Source organism: Protopterus annectens, chromosome 6.part0, assembly GCF_019279795.1.
Source record: "Protopterus annectens isolate FY-2018-M chromosome 6.part0, PAN1.0, whole genome shotgun sequence".
Classification (NCBI taxonomy): Eukaryota; Metazoa; Chordata; order Ceratodontiformes; family Protopteridae; genus Protopterus; species Protopterus annectens.
In genome coordinates, this window is record NC_056737.1 from 816,194,951 (window position 1) to 816,214,362 (window position 19,412).

A 19,412-nucleotide genomic window follows, 5' to 3' on the forward strand; every position below is an offset into this window, starting at 1 on the left:
GAACGAATTTCGCTCCCTTTAAGAGTACCTTTTTGACATCATGAGAAATAACAGTGTCAGATAAGTTCATCTTTAGTATGCTATTTTCTCTTTCACCATTACTAAAAACAGCAAAATCATTACCAACACTGCTATTGATATCATTATTAACATTATTCACATCATGTCCAAGCACAAACTCTGTATCTAAATGTCCAAGGCTTGCTTCAGGGCTGGGCAGATATTCTCCAACTTTTACCTGTTATTCTTCCCATGTTGCCTCTTCGATCTCACTAATGACTGCTGGATGGGCTGTTGTACCTCCACTCTGTTTTTTGAATGCGTAGAATTGGCCAAACTGATATCCTCAAAGGAGACACTTTTTCTAGTAAAACTTTGCTCACCAGAAGATGCCGATGAATCACGAGCAGCTGAATAAATCCGTTTGCTCTTCCTAAAGTTATTATTACGCCCCCTGCATGAGTAGGTATAAACCAAATTATTCTCAAAGTCATTGATGTCTCATAAAAGTTTTTTTCTTTTTACGTTCAATCACATTTGCCTCTACCTTTTGCACGCTCGTTCTCACATCAGCAAAAGTTCCAGATATCTGCTAGGGGAAATAAGAGAATTCTGCAATGCCATGATATCCCTCTGCAGTTTCTCCAGATTTCGAGTGTTCCGTTTAGCTAGAATGTGTGACCAGGCAAGCATACAATGTTGTGACGCTTGTCTCCATTCTGTTAACAAATCAATTTTATCATTGGTAAAACCCCCAGCAGGTAGCTGATCAATACAGAGCCCCCTAGGAGTGATGTTCAATGAAAGATATTTTTCCAATAATTTAAGGTCATAAAAAGCTGTTACCTCTTTGACCATAAGTCTCTCCAATGTTTTAAATCTCTCTGCTTCTCCATTCTCAACTGCAGTAGTCCAAAAATCATCAGAAGTTAATCTGAGTTCACGGTCACGAACCAAATCGGCAAAAGAGTTACCGGCTGCAATGGCTGCTCTTCCATTCATCCCCATATTCATGGCAGGAACAAGAAAAACTCAGAAAAAGACACCTTCACGAAAAAATCTCAATAAACATGTTATGTTAGGAGAAAGAAATTTGAAAGCCCAGTGGCTATGCATTTTTTGTCCAAGCATCAGGGTTTGGATGATAGCTTATTTTTTAGTGTATTGGCATGACCTAATGGCATGAGAGGTAATTTTAGGACAGAGTTATCCAGACTTGAGAGTAGATCAATTATTAATTTTCGCACTTTGCATCCAAAGGGAATGAATATGGAAAATAATTTAATTTTATAAAATGTGGGATATTACTACTTCCTGCTTTGAAATTTACAAAGGATGTATGCACATATGTATATATATATATATATATATATATATATATATATATATATATATACGTGCATTGGAAAATGGATATTGCATTAGAATTATTTTCCATAGTATATGTAAGATTGCATGATTCAATAATTAGAATTTGATGTCTATGAAATTATTTAATTTTGTAGAATATGGGATATTACTATTTCCCGCTCTGAAATTTAGAAAAGATGTATGTACATGTGTACATATACACATAATTTATATGTACTTTAGCTACAAGTTTCTTTTCTATTTGTGTGCATTTATGCGCATTTGAAAATGAATTTTGCATTAGAACTATCTTCTATATAACAAGTAGGGCTGCCTGATCTAGTAATGTGAAACTGAATTCTATGAAATTATATTTGATAAATGTAATGTGTGTCATTGTATAAAACAGTGAAATATGAATTTTGCATATAATGGCACATAAAAAAAAAAAATATATATATATATATATATATATATATATATATATATATATATATATATATATATATATATATATATATATATATATTTTTTTTTTTATGTAAGGTCACCTTATGTGATAAATTAGAATCTGATGCCCTTGAAATTGCATTTTGTGTATATGTTTTTATAAGAAAAATAATCAAGTGTGAATTGTATAACATACGATGGGTATATGTCTCCTTTTAAGAAATATTCAGGATATATTTAAAAACTGATAATTCTCTGTCTAATTGGCTAATTAATTAATTGGAATATTGCTAGATTAATTGATGTAATTAGGACTGTGGTTTGCATATTTAAAGACAAGAGTGGTGTTTAAAAGTGTTCCATTAGAAGGCAAGAAGCCGACGTACCAGAACGTTTTGTATGAATAAAATACTTGCCCTTGGAGTGGTGTTCCTGTTCCTGTTTTTGGTGGTGACATCTGATGTTTAAAGAACAGGGCATTCACTTTCCAAGCTTGACTGTGGGGAGTCCTTGTGCAGAATTTGTCCAATTGGTAGTTCTGGGGGGAGGCAAACAGGTCTATCTCTGGAGTCCCCCATTTGTTCCTCAAGAGGTTGAATATTTTTGGTTCCAGTTTCCATTCGTGTGGGTCCATGAGATTTCTGCTTAGGTAGTCTGCCAGTGAATTTAGCTTGCCTGGCAGGAATTGCGCTTGTAGGTGCACTCGGTAGCTCAAGGCTGTGTTCCACAGAGCCATGGCTAGTCTGCAGTGAGGGTACGAGTGGGTTCCCCCCTGCTTGTTTATGTACCACATAACTGTGGTGTTGTCTGTTTTTACCAATGATGGTCCTGGAAGGATGTGGTCCTTGAAGGCTGCCAGGGAATTCTGTACAGCTAACATTTCTTTTTGGTTGATATGCAGGTGCATCCGACTCGGGTTCCATTTGCACTGAATGCACTGCCCTGCCAAGTGAGCCATGCATAGTCTGATGCGTCTGCAGTCAGGGTTTGGGTGGCAGGGGGTAGATTGAAAGGGAGCCCCTTGTTGAGGTGGCAGGCCTCTGCCCACCAAAGGAACTCTGTCTTTATACAAGGAATGATAGGAATCATTGATTCCAGGTCCTGAGAATGTTGAGGCTTTTTAGATACCATTGTAGTTTCCTCATATGCAGTCTTGCATATGAAATTAGTAGAATGCAAGAGGCCATGAACCCCAGGGCTTGCAAAATGTTCCTTGCAGATAGCTGGGTCTTTGTGGCCAGTAGCTTGAAGTAGGCTGTCAAATAAACTTGTTTGTCTGGCATGAGGTAAGCCATCTGGGAAGTTGTGTTCAAGCTTGCCCCCAGTAATACAATCTGTTGGCAGGATACCAGATGAGATTTCTTTTAGTTTATGGTGTACCCCAGTGAGGTTAGAAGTTTCTTTACAAATATCAGATGTTTTAATAGCATGTCCTGGCTTTCTGCCTGAATTAGACAATCGTCCAGGTATGGGTATATTTGAAAATTTCTCTGCCTGCAAAATGCAATGGCTGGAACTAGACACTTTGTGAATACCCAGGGCACAGTAGATAAGCCAAAGGGAAGTGCAGAGAACTGATAGTGCATGGAGTCTGCTCTGAAGTGTAGGTATTTCCTGCAAGGTTCCCTTATTGGAATGTCCAGGTAAGTTTCCTTTAAGTCTAAGGTTGCCCAACCAGGCATCTTTGCCTGGCATAGGAAGCAGCTGTTGAAGTGTTAGCATTTTAAATTTTGGGATTACCAAAAAGGTGTTTAGAATAGAGAGGTCCAGGATAGGACGCCAGGAGCTGTCTTTTGAGTACCAGGAAAAAAGTCTTGAGTAAAAACCTTGTCCCCTTTGTTCTGCTGGGAAAGATTGAATAGCCCTGATACTTAGAAGAGAGAGAACCTGCTGTTGAGCCTCTGCCCACTGATTTGGGGGTAGGTCTGGCAAACAGTTTGGGGTTGGTAAGGTGTGGAAGTGGAATCGGTATACTTTGAAGACTATATTTAAAACCCATTTATCCTGGGTAATGAGTTCCCAATTTTTTTGCATGCAGGGCGAGCTTTCCTCCTAAGGGAGCAGGCAGTTGAGCAGAGCTTGGAAAGGTTAAGGTTAAGTCATTGTGACATTTTTCCATAGGGGGGTCTCTTACCACTTCCACTTTTGGAGGTGGGTGCACCCCACTCTTAGGCCTGTGTGTAGCCTGAGACTGTAACCTAGGTGGTCTGCTGTTCCTGGGTTTGGACTGAGAAGGCCTGGAAGAGACTTAAAGGACAAATTCTTAAAAGGACAATGCCTACTAAATCTGGGAAGCTGTACTTGCAGGAAATCTTTAACAGTTTGCATAGATTTAGCTTTTTCCTCCATCTTTTTAAGGACTTCTTCTGCCTTGTTGCCAAACAGGCTGTCTTGGTTTAAGGGAGCATACAGTAATTTAGCTTTAACATGATCTGGCAAGTTTTGCTCCTTAAGCCAAGCATGCCTTCTAAGTTCAGACCCAGTGGCAGCAGCCCTGCAAGATGCTTCTAAAGAGTCAAAACCACATTGCAAAGTATGTTTACCAACTTGGTTAAGCAGAATGCCTTAAATCTTGTAATTTTTTATGTTCAGCGCAGTCAGTAATCAACATCATTTTCTGTTTAAGTAGTCCCATAATATGCTGCTGATACTTTAACATATGAAAATGGCAATTTAAGGCCCTAATGGCCAAAGTAGCAGAAGTGTATACCTTCTTACCCCATCTGTCCAAGGCTCTGGAATCTCTATTAGAGGGGGTTGGGTATTTGACAGCAGTAGCCTTAATGCCCTTTGGTCCTTGGGAAATGGTCTCTGGATCCGCAGTAGGATTCTTGAAGAGGAACTTGTGAGAATCAGGTACTCTGTAATACCAGTCAGGTTTTCTGGGAGCTGGAGGTAAAGTGTCTGGGGCCAGGCTAGATTCCAAGAAGGCATCATCTACAATGTCCAGAACAGGAGGAATAGCTAAAGGCCTGTGTTGAGGAAGGAGTAAGAATTCCCTAAGCCTCTTTTTGGAGTCAGAGTAATCCTGGCTTCCCCAGTGGAAATGCTCCCTAAGAGTGTGCAAGGTTTCACCAAAAGAAAAATCTTCTGGAGGGGAAGCAGAGGGAATGGAATCCTCTGCATCAGAATCCTCATAGGTAGATAAGGGCAAATTCTGGTAATCAGTAGAAACAGGAAGTTATGTACTCACCATAACGTTCGATGTATGTAGTCCATCTCGCCTCACATTCTTACCCGTGGGTTCGGAGCCGAATATCGGCTCCGACTCAGCCAAACTTTTCTAGCTCGAAGTCTTCTATTGGCTGGGCTAAGCAGGTATCCCATGGTGCACTGCTCCATATCCCCATATCTAGTTTGCTGCAATACTCATTCATACCCCATGCATACACAACATCCAGATAAAAAGAATAGGCTAAAGTAAATAAAATAAATAAAAACCTAACCTCCAGATCCTCCAAGAAGGGGGAAGGCGGGAGGGTAAGTAAGAATGTGAGGCGAGATGGACTACATATATCGAACGTTATGGTGAGTACATAACTTCCTGATGTTATGCAGTCCTATCTCGCCTACATTCTTACCCGTGGGACAGCATCCCTAGCACCTACATCCTGGTTGGCTCATAGGAAAATACTCCTGAGTACTGTGGAGCCAAAGGACGACTTGCCCCTAGAAACCACGTCCAATTTGTAATGAGAAACAAATGTGTGAGGAGAAGCCCAAGTAGCGGCAGCACATATATCATCCATTGACAATCTAGCCTGATAGGCTGTAGATGTAGAAACAGCCCGAGTAGAGTGAGCCTTGACCGGAAATGGCAGACCTTTTCCTCCCACTTGGTAGGCGAAAGAGATGCAACTAGATAGCCATCTGGATATGGTAACCTTGGAGACCGGGGACCCAATTTTATTTTCCGAAAAGGAGACAAATAGTTGATCCGACTTCCGGATATCTTTTGTTCGGTGCAGATAGAAACTTAACTGTTTGTGTACATCCAATTGATGAAATTTAAATTCTGCCCCGTTTGAAAATTGAGGAAAGAATACAGGCAACTCAATGGATTGATTAAGATTAGACACGGAAGCCACTTTAGGAAGAAATGAGTTTGGTCTAAGAGAAACCCTGTCCTTATGGAAGATTAAGTATGGAGGTTTGATAGAGAGGGCCTGAATTTCTGAAACTCGCCTTTCTGAAGTGATTGCTGTTAAGAAGGCTGTTTTCCAGGTCAAGAATTTCAATTCTCAGGTAGCTGCAGGCTCGAAAGGTGGTGAAGTAAGGGCTTGTAGAACAAAATTGAGATCCCAGGGCATGATAGGTTCAGGGACCGGGGGATGGAGTAACAGAGTACCCTTCAGGAAAGCCTTGCAGAGTCTATGAGCCATGAGACTAGGCTCACTAGCCACATGAAAATTAGAGATTGCAGCCAATTGAACTTTGATGGTAACTGATGCGGAACCCTGATGGAAAAGCATAGACAAAAACTCCAAGATTGAAGCAATTGGTGCTGTGTAAGGATCAATTCCTTGGGTATGCGCCCAAATAGAAAACTTCTAACATTTGATGGAATAAATCCTAGTAGATGGCTTATGAGAGGAAGATAAAATGTGAACCACTTCTGGTGAAAATTTATGAAGCCTAATTAACGATGGAAGTGGAGTAGCCAGGCTGTCAACCGGAGCGTCTTCAGAGAAAGGTGGATCTGTCCCGACATGTGTGTCAGTAAATCTGGTTGAGGGTCCAGAATCCAAGGAGTGTTCACAATGTATGGCTGAAGAAAAGGGAACCAGATTTGACGAGGCCAGTGTGGAGCAATCAGAATCATTCTGCTTCCCAAGGATTGTGCTTTCTGAATCACCTTTGACAGCAAGGGAAACGGAGGGAAAGCATAAAGCAGACCGGAGGGCCAATCGTGAACCAGAGCGTCCCTGGGTGACTCGCCCTGTGTGGGGGATCAGCGTGAAGTAGTTGCTGCATTTGGTATTGAGGCGGTTGGCAAAAAGGTTGCAGCAAGGCTAACCCCATCTGCTGAAGATTCGTTCTGCAATTAGAGGATTCAGGGACCACTCGTAAGGCATCAGAATAGCTCTGCTTAGCCTGTCTGCAATCATGTTGGACTTCCCTGGAATGTGCGTTGCCACCAGAAAACATTGGGAAGTTACTGCCCACTGCCACACTCGCATGGCCTCTCTGCACAGGGGGCAGGACCTGGTTCCCCCCCTTGCATGATTAGATACCACACTACTGACATGTTGTCCGAGTGTATTGCAATCGTCCCTAGAGGTAGAAAGCTCTGAAGTGCCTGCAACGCAAGTAGCACTGCTCTCATCTCTAGGACGTTGATATGTAGATGTATCTCATGATCTTGCCACGGTGCCTTGGACTGTCCTGCCAAGATAATGCCCCCCCACCCCATCTGGGAGGCATCCATGGTCACTGTGGCAACCGGGATGGGTGGAACTAAGGGCCTTCCCCCGTCCAAATTGTTGGTGCAAAGCCACCAACTGAGGTCCTGTTTGCATCTGTCCGTGAGCAAAATGGGGTGAGAAAGTGGAAATTTTTGGAGAGACCATTGAACAAAGAGAAGCCATTGGAGAAGTCTCATGGGCAATCTCGCTAGAGGGACCAACATAATTGTTGCTGCCATGGTTCCCAGGAGTTGGAGAACCCATCTTGCCTTCACTTTCCTCAGGGGCATCAGGATGTGTATTTGTTGTTGTAAGACTCTGATCCTTTCCTGAGGTAAAAATGCTTGAATTTGAATGGTGTCTAATTCTGCGCCTATAAAGGTGACATGCTGCAAGGGCAACAAAGCAGATTTTTCCCAATTTAGTGTTATGCCCAACTGTTGACAGAGTGATGGCAGCGTCCCTGGTTTGGACTAGTTGATCCCTGGTGGGGGCGGTAAGGAGCCAGTCATCCAGATACGGAAACACTTGGAATCCCTGACGTCTCAAGTGAGCCGTCACCACCACCATAGACTTGAACACCCTGGGGGCTGTGGTGAGACCAAAGGGCAGTGCTCAAAACTGGAAATGACTGGCTCCCAGCCGGAAGCGTAGGTGACTCCTGGATACCCTGTCCATTTTTACATGGTAGTAAGCATCCTTGAGGTTGATGGAGCACATCCATACCTCCTCTCCCAACAATGGGAGAATCGATTGTAGTGTGACCATACGGAACTTGGACTTCTGTACATAGTTGTTCAGTTGGCTGAGATCTAATATGGGTCTCAGGTCCCCTGTTCTTTTCGGCACCAAAAAGAATCTTGAGTAAGTCCCTAATCTGATTTGGTCTGAGGGGACACTCTGGATGGCTCCTTTTCCTAGCAGCTTTGAAATCTCTGAGGCTGCTTGATCCCTTTGACTGGGTGGAACGTCTGTGATTTTTCTGACTGATGGGGGGTCTGATGTAAACGGAATGAGGTAACCTCCGGAAATTATTCGTAATACCCATCTGTCCTGGGTGATGCTTTTCCAGGCTTCCAGATATAAGGAAATTTGACCCCCAACTGGCTCCGGATAAGCACAGCCGGGCACTCCCTCAGGAACGAGAGTAGGGAGAGCCGCAAAAGGAATCGCGGTCTCCCGAATTGCGGGGGCCCCCTCTGCCTCTAGGGTGGCATCTCCCTGAATAACCTCCCCCTCCTCTGCCTCTGGAGGGGGACTCACCTTGTGCAACAGGAAAAAACCTCTGTGATTTCTTCAACCACATCTTCCCACCCCGCTGGGCCTTAGGGTAAGGCCTAGAAGGAAGGGAAAAACGGACCCCTACAGCAGACAGGGTCTTTCCCTCTTGCTTGCACCTGGTGAGGGTGTCTTTCACTTTGGTTCCAAACAAAGAAGAACCAAAGGGGGCATCAGTGAAGGAAGACTTGAAGGCCTCTGCGAAGTGACACAGGCGCAGCCAGGCTTGCCTTCTAAGGGCGACTCCTGAGCTTGCTGCCCTACTCGCTCCCTCGGCTGCACCTGGGCGTTAACCGTCTGGGCCACCGCCTCAGGGACATTACCCGCAAGAGTATCTCCTAACTCCTTGAGGAGATCTCTCTGGAGCCGAGTAAATTAAGACAGATAATTCAGTGACCGTAAGGTAAAGGTTGCTGATGAGAGGGTACGTTTCCTGTACCGGTCCATAGTCCTAGACTCCTTGTTAGGAGGATGGATGGAGGAAGAGGTCTCTGCTACTTCCTTCTGAGTGGCCACCGCCACCATGATGGCATCTACAGGGACTCCTTTGGACAAGAACTCCTTACCCTGGGGAGCAGAAAGAAACTTGTTGGAACGCCTGGGTACAGGCTCCACAGAATCAGGGTTTTCCCACACCCTTCAACAGATTAAATCAAGGAGTTTGTCGAAGGGTGGGGACACCCAGGAGGCGGAGGGCTGAGCACCAAAGGCCTCAAGGAAGACAGACTCCTCCTCGGAAGGGGCTTTGGATGGCCAGTCACCTCTTTGTTTTAGTATCTCCAGGATGTCGGAGAAGGGAACATCATCAGAGGATGACTTGGGGGACCCCTCCGATTCCTCGAAGTCAGTATCAGAGGTGAGGGACTCATCCTAGGAGTCTATGTGCTCCCTCTTGCACATTTTCTTTCTAGGGGGCTCCTCAGGCATGAAATCTGAAGGGCCCCCAGAAAGTTGGGGACCACTCGTGGGGGTATCCCTAGGCCTTGGTGCTCTGCTGTCCATGGATAGGTGGTGATCAGAGGCTCTCACCGGAGTGGTGGGGGACAGAGTGACCGATCCGCCTGATGTAGCGGATCTGGCCAGCGCAGTCCGCACGGCCTCGAAGGCTGGTCCCCCCAAGTCCGAGGACCGGCCAGCCTCCAAGACCATGACGGGAGTCAGAATTCCCTGAGCCGAGGCACCGAGAGAGACTCGGAACTGAAATATGTCCCGAGATGTCCCCCTCGGGCCCGACTGAAGAATCCCGAGTCCTGAACCCATAGGACGGAGCCGATGTCGGTACCGATGGAGCCGGGGGGGGCCATCAGAACCGGACTAGGAACATCACACGGCATGGAACACTCCGGCTCCGAAGACAGAGATGCGCTCTGAGGAGGAATGAATGATTGAAGCAGGGGTTGGGACAGGCTCCGGAGCAGACTGGGCCGGAGCCGAAAACAATTTTGCCAAAACAAGTGACTGGAGGAGCCTCTGTACCACCCTATCAACATCCACATCCGAAAGGGTCCTGGAGGATTTGGAGGACAGGGAGGGAGATCGAGATCTCCTCTCAGGAGAGACTGGTCTGAGACTGGGCGATCAGCTCCAAAGAGGTTCCAATATAATAGGAGCCGATGCCAGTTCCATCAACACCGACACCTCCTGCGGCCCCGAGGACAGTGGAGCCAAGGACGTTGATGCAATTTTTGTGACTTTCTCTGGAGGCTCCGATGAAGCTGACAGAGCCGGAGATCTCTTTTTAGACTTGGATGACTTAGACTTAGCACTGGGAGAAGAATCCAAGGCCTCTTCGAAAGAGAGTTTCAAGAGTCCCTTTAAGATCAGCTTATTCTTTCACTCTTGGAGCACTCTGGGACTGAACACATGGCAAAAACTGCAGGACTCCTGCAGATGAATGGCTCCCAGGCAACAGACACAAATAGAATGCCCATCGGTGATGGACATTTTGTACCCGCATTTAGAGCACTTTTTGAAACCCGAAGGTTTGTGCTCTTTGGAATCTTTGGACATATTTCACAAGAAACACCAACAATGCAATCGAAGTGAAAGTCTGACAAGAAAACTCACAGACGCTCAACACCACAAAAACACGAGAATCAGTTATAAGTTGAAACAGTACACACACACTAGAGACACACACTGAGACCAACTATGTCAAAAACCTCTAACTAAAACGGTTAATGACTACAAGGGTTGGAGAACAGAAACCAAACCTCTAATTTAAACGGTTTGATGAACAGACAGGACGAAAGGACTAGGTCCTCTAACTGAAATGGGCCTAGCCCGAGGGAACAGTTAGCGGGATACCACAAAACAAGCACACTACCAAAAACCTAAACAACACTAAAGACAATAACTATGAAAATAGCTTTTTGTTTAAGAACAAAATGTTTTCTCAAGATAAGAAAAAGGTACTTAGCCACAGCCAAGAGCGAGACCACGTCAGAACTACACGAGCAGCAAATGAGATCTGGGGATATGGAGCAATGCACCATGGGATACCTGCTTAGCCCAGCCAATAGAAGACTTCGAGCTAGAAAAGTTTGGCCAAGTCAGAGCTGATATTTGGCTCCGAACCCACGGGTAAGAATGTAGGCGAGATAGGACTACATAGTATCAGAAATTTCAGAATCTAGGTCTCTTAAAAGGGGCAGGCTGGCTTCCCCTAATTAAAGTAATAAGGTCTTCAGCCATTCTAAGCATTTGTTTTTTAGGCATATGGGCCTGACCATATGGTTTGTACATCGGTTTTCTAGGCGTGGGTCGAGTTTTAGGCCTTGATGAAGAAGATGGCATCGGTTTAAAATGCAAATTTGTAGGCCTGAATGCACCCTCAGAAGCTGGTGCCTGCACAGCGGCTCCGGACCTATCCAAGGTAGAGACATCCACAGGTTCCATAGTCGAAGAAGCATCTCGCGGCATACCGTACTCCGAATGGGTCTCAGTAGAGGCCTGTGAATCCGAAGTAGCGGGTATCGGGCTGCGAAAGCAACTCACTGAGTACCAGCGAACTGGCGACTAGCTTAATGGAAGCGTTAGTCAGTTTTGGACCTATGCGGTCTGTCTTTTTCCTTACTTTTTTTGGAATATCGCTAGTTGGATGGCTTACAGAAGCCATTTCTGGATAGTTAAAAAGAGTACGAAAATAATTTGCTGTGAAAATATACCAACGACGAATGGTGCAGGGGTTGAATAAGGCACAAAACCGACAGCGAGGGATGTCATGGTCTGGGCCTAAGCAAGGAATGCAGTACGAATGAAAATCTTTATGAGATATTTGCTTTCCACAGGTAAGACAATTGTTAACGTTTACTGACATCAGTTAAGAGCAAGAAAAAAGGATCCCCAACGGGGTACTTAGCTTTTTTTGAAGACTCTGGTTCTGAAATTCGAAAACGAAAATTTCAGGAGTCGGCCGACTGGCACTTGCGAACTGCTTCTGCTTCGGGCACCGCACGGCAAGAAAGACTGATGTAATGGCATCAGCTGCATGTTTTATCCCCCTGACGATCTGATGTCATGGAAGGAGGGACAGCATCCGACGCAGGAATCTAAGACTCTGTTATTCAGGCTGGCTCAGGGCTACCTGCAGGCAGACAACCCAAATGTAATGACTGCAACAGTGAAACCTGAAGAACATCTGGCTTGAACTTTCCCACTACCTCACCTATCTCCAACTACCATACACAAAATAGTTACTAAACCTCAGGATTGCCCAGCCCTAAATTCCTTATTTTCCCAATATAATCCCAATAGGTCACTAAGATCATAAAACCAACACCTACCACAAGTTTATAAACCCAAACTACCTGATGGCCAACAACTACATTCCTGGTCAACAGCTAAAACCTGGTACAGCCTTCCCTAACTATTTGCACAACATCAAACACTATTTCCTTCAAAATGGCTCTTCGTAATTGCCTCCACTCTACCTGGATCTGTAATTGTACTCAGCCTCCTCCTTCAATAGTTAGTTTCTCCATTCCCTCTTAAACATTCACTCTGTTTTCACCTCAAGTTTACTTCCTTACACTACACTCTCTTTCTTTACATTTTACTATTAGCAACCTTCTCACCAGTCCTATATCTCTAGTACTTCCTTTCTCTCACCCTTACACACTACCACCATCTGTTCCTTCCCCTTGCTTCACATTTCTCCTCCACTAATTCCTCCTACACTTTATCTCTCCTATAACCTGGCTGCTACTAGTCTCTTAATGTACTAGAAACTTAGAACATCCACTAAATTATGTTTGCCATATGTTTTACTAATTCATTTAATAAAACATTTACCCATTTTACTATGTCAACTGTACTTGAATTTCTTTGTAATAAGTTTATCCTGTGTGCTTATATATCAAATGTGCTACCTTGTAATAAGTTTAGCTTTTTTTTAATTTTATTTTCTAATTGTGTTTCTTGTGGAGCTTTTCTCCCCGGGCCTCCATTGAAAATGGGCTCACCCTGGCCCAGTGGACTATCCCAGTAAACAAATCCCCAAAAATAAATAAATGAAAAAATAAACAGTGCTCAAATTATTGAACAGCTACATTTGTTTCACATGCTAGCAAAATAATGCTCAAGAGCCTGCAAGCCAGACTCCAGCAATATATGGACTGACACTTCCGGGTGTACAAGCTTGTTTTAGGAGGCGCACAGGCACCAGAGATCAAATTGCAAACATCCACTGGATACTGGAGAGAGCGAGGGCATTCCATAAAAATATTTACTTTTGCTTCACTGATTACTCTTAAAGCCTTTGACTGTGTGGACAATTAACTGTGGGAAGATCAGACAGAAATGCAAATACAAAGTCACCTTACCTGCTTCCTGTGGAATCTGTATGCAGAATAAGAAACAACAGTTGGATCTGGTTCAAGTTTGGGAAAAAGACTACAACACAGCTGTAATAATATAATCCTACTTATTCACAGCACTTTCTGAATATATCACGTGAAATGTTAGGTTACACGAATCAGATGCTGAAATCAAAACTGCAGGGAGAAATATGACTGAGATGCGCTGTTTGGCTGCCCATGCTCTGGAACACATTTCCCATACATGTCAAGCAGAGCACCTCACTGGCCCTCTTCAAAAGAAATCTTGATGAGCGGATGAGAAATAGAAAATTCACCCCAGCGATCATTGCAGTGGCTCTACTCGACAGAGGCACTGGGAACTAAGGTCGGGTGGCATGATGCCAGGGCAATCCTATGGGCTAGGCTTGTGAAGGCTCCAGGGCCATTAGCCTAGTACACACCTATGAACCTATGAACAGCCTTAGATATGCAGATGATACCACTCTAATGGCTAAAAAAAAGAGGAATAATTAAAGAGCCTGTTGAAAATGGTGAAACTAAAATGTGCAAAACTAACTTGCTTAACATAACAATATTCAACATAAATAAATAATGTCATCTAGCCCTATCAATTCTTTGCATACAATTGTGATAGAAGTGGTGACAGTGACAATTTATTACGGTGAACTCAAAGACTTTCACAGATGGTGATCAGCCATGAAATTAAAATATATTTGCTTTTAAGAAGGAAAGCTCTGGCAAGATTTTAAAGAGCAAAGACATTACAAATTGACAACAAAGTCCATATTGTTAAAGCTATGGTTTTCCTAGTAGTAAATTATGGTTTTGATAGTGGGACTATAAGCAAGGCTGTGCATTGGAAAACTGATACTTTTGAAGTGTGATGCTGGAAAAAGCTGGAAAAAATGAGAATTCTGTGGACTGCAAGATGACTGAATCAGTTAATACTTAAATAAACCCAGACCATTTACTGCAGAGCCTGATGGTAAAACTTGTATACTTGAGCCACATAATGAGAAAATAGGACTCAATAGAAAAGACACTGATGCTGTGAAAGATAAAAAGACAAAGAAGCAAGGGGAAGCAGAGGCTATGGATGGAAAACATTACTGAAATAATGAATATGAATTTGCAAAAATATAATGAAAAAAAAATAGTTCTTGACAGACAGGCCTGGCATGCTACAGTCCTTGAAGTTATGAAGATTCACATTTGATCAAACAGCTAAATAACAATAATAAGTCATGACACAAGTCAGCTTATACACAATCATTGTAACAGTCTTGGGTTAAGTGTTATTTTCTATGTTAACAGAAGTGAACCATTTAGATTTGACTTTGACAGACATTACATAATAAGGAGATAGCTACTAAAATGTTTTACAAACCCACCTCTAAAAATAATCCAGTTAATGCAAACAAAACTCCAGATTCTGTCTTCCCTTGACTATAGTGACTTTTTGTGGACAAGACAAGCTCAAGTCTGGATTATCTAACTGAAGCTACTTATAACACAGTATGTTTTGGACAGTGAATATAATATGTGGGTGACATCGGTGATGCTTACTGAAAAGCTATGACAGTGGCCAGGAATAAACTTCTTACAAACAGCTACAATGATGAGAGCAATTACTATGCCAAACATAAGTGTTGTCAGTAACAGTATAGATAAGAAATGATTTATACTTTTTGTGACCAAGCAAACAGTCTATCACAAGATGCTGGCTACTGTGGTTAAGAAATGCTGAAAATATATGCACAATTATTGGCTTTTAAAAGTATTGCTTGGTATACTTTCATTTTTTACAGAAGGGGTAAAAATGTTGTGATTACAATCACTTTATTTGTTTAAATTTAATACAGCTTTACAACAGCTAGTTTCCTTTTCTGCATTTTCCTTTGAGAGTACAATTAACATTTTCTCAGTTTATTACAATCTTGCTCACATTAATATTGAAAATAAATGACCACAGGGTTACATACTCAGTGTCTGTTCTCACAACATTAAAGAAAGTCTTAGGATAAAATGGCAAGAGACATGAAATTACTGACAAATTACATCTAACACTATGACTAGACTGTGGGGAATATCATAGGGATTAAGAAATAAGCAGACAAGCCCAGCTGCAGTACATGTTTACCAAATCCAGCACACTATTAGTGCTCCAGCTGAAGCCAGTGTTATCACTTAAGTGGAACTACCAAACATTAGTTCAGCCTAAATGAACATTGATTATGTCTATCACTTTTCAGACCCTTCTGACTGTTCAGTCATGACCAGTAACCCCATGACATTTAACAGAAATGCAATGAAACACAAAGCATACTTCAAGAAAACAGACACGGGCATTATAAGCTGGGAGGAGCAAGTCACCAACTAATCCTCAGACTTTAAAATCTAGTGTTAAAAAGGCAAAGAAAGAAAGAAAAAGAAATGATCATCTACTAATGCCTAGCTCTTCCACGTGGAAATCTAGGCAGTTTCGCAAATGACTCAGGATCTATAGGATCAGATTAACGAATCACATAAAAACCCAACAGTCAACCATAGCAGAATCTTACATGAAGCAAAAGATCTCAGGTGGCTTTCAAATTTCCTATTAAGGTGACTTTCAGAATTCACATAAAGCAAATGCAGGAGGGCAACAATGCTAGAAACACCTTAAAAACAATTTTTAATATAACCAACCACTCCAGTACTACAATCTTCATGTGAAAAACCTTTAAAAACATGGGACTTCCCATACGTTTTTATTTCATAGTAAATACAGTAGAGTACGTCCAGACTGTTGTTAAAAAGTCAGCAACTTACTTATTGTCCTTTAAAATAACATGTCAAAAACTACAAGATCAAAACGTAAATGGTGGTACAGCTTAATCAGTGAAAATATAAATATACACATAAAAAACATATCTGCAAACATGCAAATAGCTACAGACTAAATACAAGCGATAATCTCTGCCAACTAAAACCATTAGCCATTTTTTAAAGGAAGAAAATTTAAGCCTGTAAAACAGTTCTTTAACTTGAAGCAAACAGAAACATAACTTTTAGTATAATACTAAGTGGGCCAATGCAAGAATGCCTTATTGTATCTTTGGGCAAGAGAGAAATAGGCAAGTGTATGGATACATACCAGCTTTGGCATAGCAGTGTAGTGGAAGGCTTTGACAGCTCTTAGTTTCCTGAAGATAAAAGCAGCATCATAGTGATGGGCATGTAATAAATCCTGCTGGAAACTGATCAAGTCATCCCAGTCTTTTAGTGCTATTCTGATCTGCAAACAGAAACAACAAAACATTTTCACTAGCATCTACAACTTTAACTGCAAGTAAAGATGTCCTGTGAAACAAAATAAAGGGCACTTTATTTGTACTCTCCTTCTACCCATTTTATTAAGCAAAACCCTAACTCTTCCTGCAGGTTTGACAGTAAAAGATGACAACTCTGTAGCAAAACTTGATTTTCTCCATTTAAGTTACAAAGTACAAATGACAACAATGTTTGCAAAATCTGTTTCTGGAATCCAAAGTTATGTTACTAATCCAAAGTATATAATTTCACTCTAGAAATAGTTTGGTTTAAATAACTTGTCAAGGCAGCACATCTCTACGTTTATGACGGTGCTTACTTTCCAGTCAATTCAAATGGTCTATCTCTATGAGCATTCTGCCTGCAGCATTGTATCTTACTTGTTTGCATTTTGATAATTGGAAGGTCACACTAAAAATAAATGTGCATTTTTTTATCCTCTCATGGAGACACAAGAAATCACACACTTTGTAACATTGACCATTAGGATTATAAAAGAGAATGTCATGAAAACTTCTAAATAAATATTACTAGCAAAAATACACAGTATAACTTGCACACATTTACAGACAGGAAGAATATGAGAAGACAAGCATTAGGCATACTGGTCCTGAACCATATAGAAGCATGAACAAAGAGCAAATTGTAGAGCAAGGAACTTGAATTATGTTAGACAGGTAAAAGTGGGTTAAGAGGACACCAAACACAAAACCTGTGAAAAGAAAAAAGGGAAGGAGATGGTACGAAAAATACAGAAAGATTACGAATAAATACAGAAAGATTAAAAAATAAGAATGATATAAAAGACCATCCCCGGGATTCATGAAGCTCGGCGCAAGGCCGGCGTAAGGCCTGCGCCGGCGGTGCAGTGAATAGCCGGCGTAGTAGCGCCATATGCATAGTAATGAGAGCGCGCTGCAACCACAGACACGTGCGTAGTGTACGTGAGCGAGCCCAAGTAGGATGCGTCCGGAGGCGTGGCTAAGCCGGCAGGCGGTGAGCAACCTAATGTGCTGACTGCCACGGTCCGCCCATAATAGTAATGGCAGCAGCCAGGGCCCGTGCAGAATGAAACGCACGTAGAGTATGCAACATAGTACCCGTCCCAACAAAACGGAGAAGCAAATACAACCCACGAAGCCCTAAGTGTACCCGTCCAAGGAACAAAGGATACGCGTAACACCGTGTTTGTCCCGCAATGCACCGTCAGTGGCCATACCCAGAGAAGGTGTACCGCAGCATGTCAGCGCGCCGCACCGACATAGGAGTAGCGACTAAGGTTACCACCTGTCCCACTTTGCGAGGGCAGTCCTCTATGGGCAGTTGTGTCCCGATAAAAAATATTAAAAACGGCAAATGTGCTAAGATTGTAGGACATAATGATATCCCGTATTTAATGTAATGGTTGCATGAATTGGTTATTTCCATAACTGAAATACCTAAATGTCACAAGAAACAGAATAAGCAACCAAACTGCTACAACAATAAGCTTTTATTTAGGCAAACAAGTGAAGTTCTATGCTATATAGTGACCGTGGGTATGTGTCGGCCTGTAAAATCTGATGTGAGTCCCGAAAATATCCCACCTTGGCAACTGGAAAAGGTGGCAACCCCAGTAGCGACATGGGCATGGTCACCAGGGTTACCAGCTGTCCCAATTTGCTATGGACAGTCCCTCATTGGACAGTTGTGTCCCTGCAAAAATCGAAAAACTGGCAAATGACCTGAGATTTCCTGCCAAAAATATTCCCGCAATATACCTGTAATAGTAGCATAAAACATATATTTTGTATATGAAACACATACATGGCATAAGAAACTGAATAAGGAACCCAAATGCTAACAGAATAAGCGTATATTATGGCAAACAAGTGAAGTTCTGTCAACTCCACTTGCTGTGGGTATGTGTTGTCCTGCAAAATCCGATGTTTCCACAAAACATGTCCCACTATGGGCATTGGAAAAGGTGTCAACCATAATGGTCACAAGCAGCAGTGAGAGTACATAGCCGGGTAGCTGTGTCGACATAACAACAGGAAGGAACCAAGATACCCTAAACACAGGCAAACATGTGCATAGCAACATGTCCCACACCCAGCAACGTGTTTGTCGCATATACAGGACGGCGTATGTTTAAGTGTAATATTCAGAAGCAGAACCCATGCATGCAGATGTAATACACAATAGCCTCATTGTACCATGTAAGTCCCACCCATGTACGCCTGTGCACCCAAACCAGCTAGCATCCTTGTGCAGCTACACACCTACACACAATGGGCATACCTGAAATGTGGTAAGAAGATTGTGTTAGGCAGTGCCACGCGGGCAAATATGTATCCCACATGTCACCAACCCACCTCAGGTACAGCTATGGAAATGGCTGCATGTGAATGTGTCTGCAGAATGTGTACATCCCGCATGTGGTATGTACCCGTCCAAACCATATAGGTTTGCACACGCCACGGTGCACATAACTGTACACATGTGGACAAGTCGGGTTGTTGAACCACCGCATCGATGATTAGCTATGCAGAGAAGTCAAACACATATAGCGGAACATGTGCCTACCAAACAGGACGTCCTAACAGGGTGCTACAGGCAAAGAAGGGAAGGTGGGACATCACATGTGGAGAGTAGCGTTGCGGACGGCCAAATACACACGGTCAAGGTAAAGGACGGAACAACATGCATATGGCGGATGGATGTTGTTAGAAAAATATATATAGAAACACATATGAAGTGCCAGTTTAGAATCAAAATACTATATAATGCATTGAATTGTACCATACAATATGGC

At 42.7% G+C, this 19,412-nt stretch overlaps 1 protein-coding gene across 1 annotated transcript in view; it reads right to left on the reverse strand.

The window, feature by feature from the left end:
* Positions 1-19,412, reverse strand: part of SNAPC1 (small nuclear RNA activating complex polypeptide 1) — a 588,252-nt gene that overhangs the window by 405,656 nt on the left and 163,184 nt on the right. Inside the window, exon 3 of the mRNA XM_044074493.1 lies at positions 16,440-16,580. Coding sequence (XP_043930428.1) covers positions 16,440-16,580 — 141 coding nt within the window. The remainder of the gene's footprint in view (positions 1-16,439; positions 16,581-19,412) is intronic.